This window comes from Sturnus vulgaris, chromosome 30 (assembly GCF_052056855.1).
Source record: "Sturnus vulgaris isolate bStuVul1 chromosome 30, bStuVul1.hap1, whole genome shotgun sequence".
Classification (NCBI taxonomy): Eukaryota; Metazoa; Chordata; class Aves; order Passeriformes; family Sturnidae; genus Sturnus; species Sturnus vulgaris.
Genome location: NC_142272.1, coordinates 5,816,978 through 5,821,323, shown reverse-complemented (window position 1 = coordinate 5,821,323; position 4,346 = coordinate 5,816,978). Strand labels below are relative to the sequence as shown.

The window sequence follows — 4,346 nt, the reverse complement described above, 5'->3', positions numbered from 1 at the left end:
CTTGAGTGCCATCACAGGGCACCTCCAGGCTGGCTGAGGGATCAGAGGCAGCCAGCGTGGATTTCAATATCTGCATTGATGATCTGGATGAGGGCATTGAGTGCAGCATCAGCAAATGTGCAGATGGCACCAAGCTGGGTGTGAGTGTGGATGTGCTGGAGGGTAGGAGGGCTCTGCAGAGGGACCTGGACAGGCTGGATCCAGGACCCAAATCCAACAAGGTGAGGTTTAACAAGATCCAATGCCAGGTCCTGAACTTTGGCCGCAATAACCCCTGCAGTGCTCCAGGCTGGGGACAGAGTGGCTGGACAGCAGCCAGGCAGAAAGGGACCTGGGGGCACAGATGGACAGCAGGCTGGACATGAGGCAGCAGTGTGCCCAGGTGGCCAAGAAGGCCAATGGTTTGTGGCCTGGATCAGGAATGGTGTGGCCAGCAGGAGCAGAGCTGCTGTGCTCAGCACTGATCTGTCCAGCTCTTCACATAGACATTGCTGCTGCAGCTCCAGAAAAAGGAAAAAAAAGGGGCATCATCAGGGAAAATTTTGCTGGGAGATCTTTTGTTCATTAATTCCCCCGAGAGCAAAAATCCCCATAAAAAGAGTCTAGGGCCACAGCAGAGGTGGAGAGAACCAAAATGAGAAATAGCACATTGTGGACAATAACACATTATTGTGGACAATATTAAAAAACTAAAACACAGGAAAAAAAAAGAAAAAGCCAAAACCAAACCAAGAAGAAAAATCAAACATTATTTTTCTTACAAGTGATTTCAGTATTTTGCCTGTAATTTAATGTTTCTGAAATCTTCCAGTCATCAGTGTCCACACTGAAGCCTTGAGCTCCTGGTTCCTCAGGCTGTAGATGAGGGGATTCAGGGCTGGAGGCACCACTGAGTACAGAACTGACAGTGCCAGATCCAGGGATGGGGAGGACATGGAGGGGGGCTTCAGGTGAACAAATGTCCCAGTGCTGATAAACAGAGAGACCACGGCCAGGTGAGGGAGGCAGGTGGAAAAGGCTTTGTGCCTTCCTTGCTCAGAGGGGATCCTCAGCACAGCCCTGAAGATCTGCACATAGGAGAAAACAATGAACACAAAACAAACAAGTCCTGAAGTGGCACTAACAGTAAGAAGCCCAACTTCCCTAATATAGGGTTTGGAGCAGGAGAGTTTGAGGATCTGTGGGATTTCACAGAAGAACTGGCCCAGGGCATTGCCATGGCACAGGGGCAGGGAAAATGTATTGGCCGTGTGCAGCAGAGCATTGAGAAAGCCACTGGCCCAGGCAGCTGCTGCCATGTGGGCACAAGCTCTGCTGCCCAGGAGGGTCCTGTAGTGCAGGGGTTTGCAGATGGACACGTAGCGGTCGTAGCACATGATGGTCAGGAGATAATACTCTGCTGACATGAAGAACATATAAAAAAAGAGCTGAGCAGCACATCCAGCAAAGGAGATGTTCTTGGTGTCCCAGAGGGAATTGTGCATGGCTTTGGGGACAGTGGTGCAGATGGAGCCCAGGTCGCTGAGGGCCAGGTTGAGCAGGAAGAAGAACATGGGGGTGTGCAGGTGGTGGCCGCAGGCTACGGCGCTGATGATGAGGCCGTTGGCCAGGAGGGCAGCCAGGGAGATGGCCAGGAAGAGGCAGAAGTGCAGGAGCTGCAGCTGCCGCGTGTCTGCCAATGGCAGCAGGAGGAAGTGGCTGATGGAGCTGCTGTTGGACATTTCTTCACTCTGGACGTGGTGGACTGTTGAAAGAAGACATTGTAAAGCCGTGACCAACTCCTTTGACTCAATCCTATGCTATTTTCTTAGGAATCCCCTCAAAATACTGCTCTTCTTGTTGGGGTAACTTTGCTAAACCTTTTTCAGTTTGGGTATCTGTTGATGCTGATTTACTGCGTCATCCTCAGAATTGCTCTCAGCCAGAACACTGAGAAGCCCAGAAGGAAAACAGGGCTACATTTGACACTGTGCAGTCAGCCCTGCTGGTCCCACACTCTTGCACTTTGCTCATTTCCCCTCTCTCTATTTCATTGTGATTGCCTTTAAAACATTCTTGAAAAACTAAGTGGACTTTGAAGGCTCCAATTTCAAAATACTTTTCCACAAAGTCTTTTTAATTTTTTTGCAGATAGACAGAGAGATACCAAGGGTTGTTCTTGCTCTCTGCTGCCTGGAGTTGTGCCTACTTGGAGAGGCTTCTCTCTATCCAAGCCTTGTCCCTTCCAGTGCTGCCAGAGCCCAGCCCAGCTCTGGGGGCTCAGCTCTGCCCTGCACACCCCTCCCAGCACAGGGCACTGCCCAGGGCCATCTCCCTGTCAGCAGGGCCTTAAGGGCAGCTCACACAAACTGAGATGCTGCAAGCCAAGGTGCTGCTGCTGCTGTCTGGAGGCACAGGAGGGTGAGGAGGCACTTTGTGAGGGAGATGTGAGGCAGATCTGCCGAAGCCCAGTGGGACAGTGCAGGAGTGTCAGTGACACAGACACACCTGACAGCCCCTTTGCCTTGCCTTGAGGAGAAAGCTGAGAGCAGCCCTGGCCATGCAGCACCATCTCCACAGCAGGAGGAATCTGCCCTGATGGCGGTGGCTCCTTGCACCTCCAACTTCTCCCCACAGTCGATGGGTAGCTGCCAGGCAGGCTGAGAGCTGTCCCTGGCATGTGGCACATGGCCTGGGCTGGCCAAGAGCCCTGAGGGCTGCAGGAGCTGCTCTGCAGGACAGCCCTGGGCAGCCCTGGCTGCAGCCCCAGCTTCAGCCCCTGCAGCCGTCCCTGGCAGCAGGAGCCGTCCTGCCCTGTCCCTCTGACGGTGCCTAGGGCAGCCCTGCTCTGCAGCACATCCTCCTCCTCCTCCTCCTGCTGTGCCTCAGAGAAACTGGGAGAGTCCTCCTGACATATCCCCCCGGCTGTGGGCTGTGCTGGCTCCAGGAGATGCCTCCAGGAGCACAGGGGACATTGCCCTGCACCCACACACTCACCATGTCCAGGGCTGTGAAGATGTTTCCCCAAGTGCAGTCTCAGCTCAATGTCTTCCCAGTCCTGATTGCCTTGAGCCTGTCTGTGCCTGGCTCCTGTCCCCTCAGTGCCTGCAGGCAGTGCCCTCAGCCCTGCTGGGCTGGTAGAGGAGCTGCTCCTCAGCAGAAATGTCTTTTTGAAGCTTCTCTTGGTTTACCTTGGGAGCTTCCTCTGTGCCAGGAGCCCGGCCCAGCTCAGCAGCACAGACACAGCACAAGGACTTTAATGAATCTCTTGAGGCTTTAGTTTGCTTTACATTATCATCATTCCCTGAGAGAGTGTTCAAAAAACTTTTCAAGAACTAAAATCTAAATTAAAATACTGAAGTTTCCTCAAGTTTTAATGAGTCCCACTGTGAGACATGACTGAGAAAGCTTTCCCTATTTCCAGTTAGAGCAGCAAATTGGAGGCAGAGATGACAGGTGGGGACAAAGAGAAGCCAAGTCTTGGTGCCCTGGGGCACAGCAGGGTCTGTGCCACCAAGGGCTGGGAGGAGACACCTTGTCCTGAGCCACTGGGGCCTCCTGGCACAGCCCCAGCAAGGCTGGCCACTGGCACCCCTTGTCCTGCCCTCAGCATCCCCCCACATCCCAGTGGCCTCAGGGATCTGCTGGGACCAGTCCCTGGGGAGCCTTGGTCAGGAATGGCCCTGGGGGGCTCCTTCATGCTCCCAGGGACTGCAGGTTTTTCAGAGGACTTTGGGTTTTGCTTTTGCCTTGGAGTCTCTGAGATCTTTGTGCAATCATGGCCTCCAATTATCTGCTTTAATTAGTCTCTCGAGAGCCTTTTTCAGTAACAACACTCACTGGGGCTCATAAATGCTTCAAGGTACTCAGGGTTAATTTAAGTTCTACTTTTTGACACTGGGTCTCTGAGAGGTTTGTGCAGTGACAGCTTCCAATTATCTGCTTTAATTAGTCCCTTGAGAGGCTTTGTCAGTAATGATACTCAGTGGGGCTCATTAATACTTGAAGGTACTCAGTTTTTTTAAGGTACTTGGAGTTTCCCTTTTGACACCAATTCTTTTAGTAGTTTATGTAATGGTGCCCCCAATTTTCTGCTTTAACAAGTCCCTTGAGAGCTTTGTATTGACACTCACTGGGGCTCATTAATACTTCAAGGAACTTCAGTTTTTTAAGGTACTTTCCTTTTTCCTTTCTTTTCTCAGTCTCTGAGACATTTTTGGGCAATCCTGGCCTCCCATTCTCTCCTCCAAAGAGTGTCCATGAAGAGCCTGTGTTGGGGATGGACCTCAGTGGGGCCCATTGATGCTTTGAGACACTTTGGGTTTTTCTTCTGATTTGGACTCCTGGAAAGGTTTGTGCCATCTCCT

General features: G+C 52.0%; 1 protein-coding gene across 1 annotated transcript; it reads right to left on the bottom strand.

The window, feature by feature from the left end:
- Positions 1-788: 788 nt before the first annotated feature.
- LOC148220905 (olfactory receptor 14J1-like) lies at positions 789-1,721 on the bottom strand. The gene has a single exon (XM_088180705.1). It carries the CDS (start codon positions 1,719-1,721, stop codon positions 789-791), a length of 933 nt encoding a protein of 310 aa, XP_088036831.1.
- Between the last annotated feature and the right edge of the window lie 2,625 nt (positions 1,722-4,346).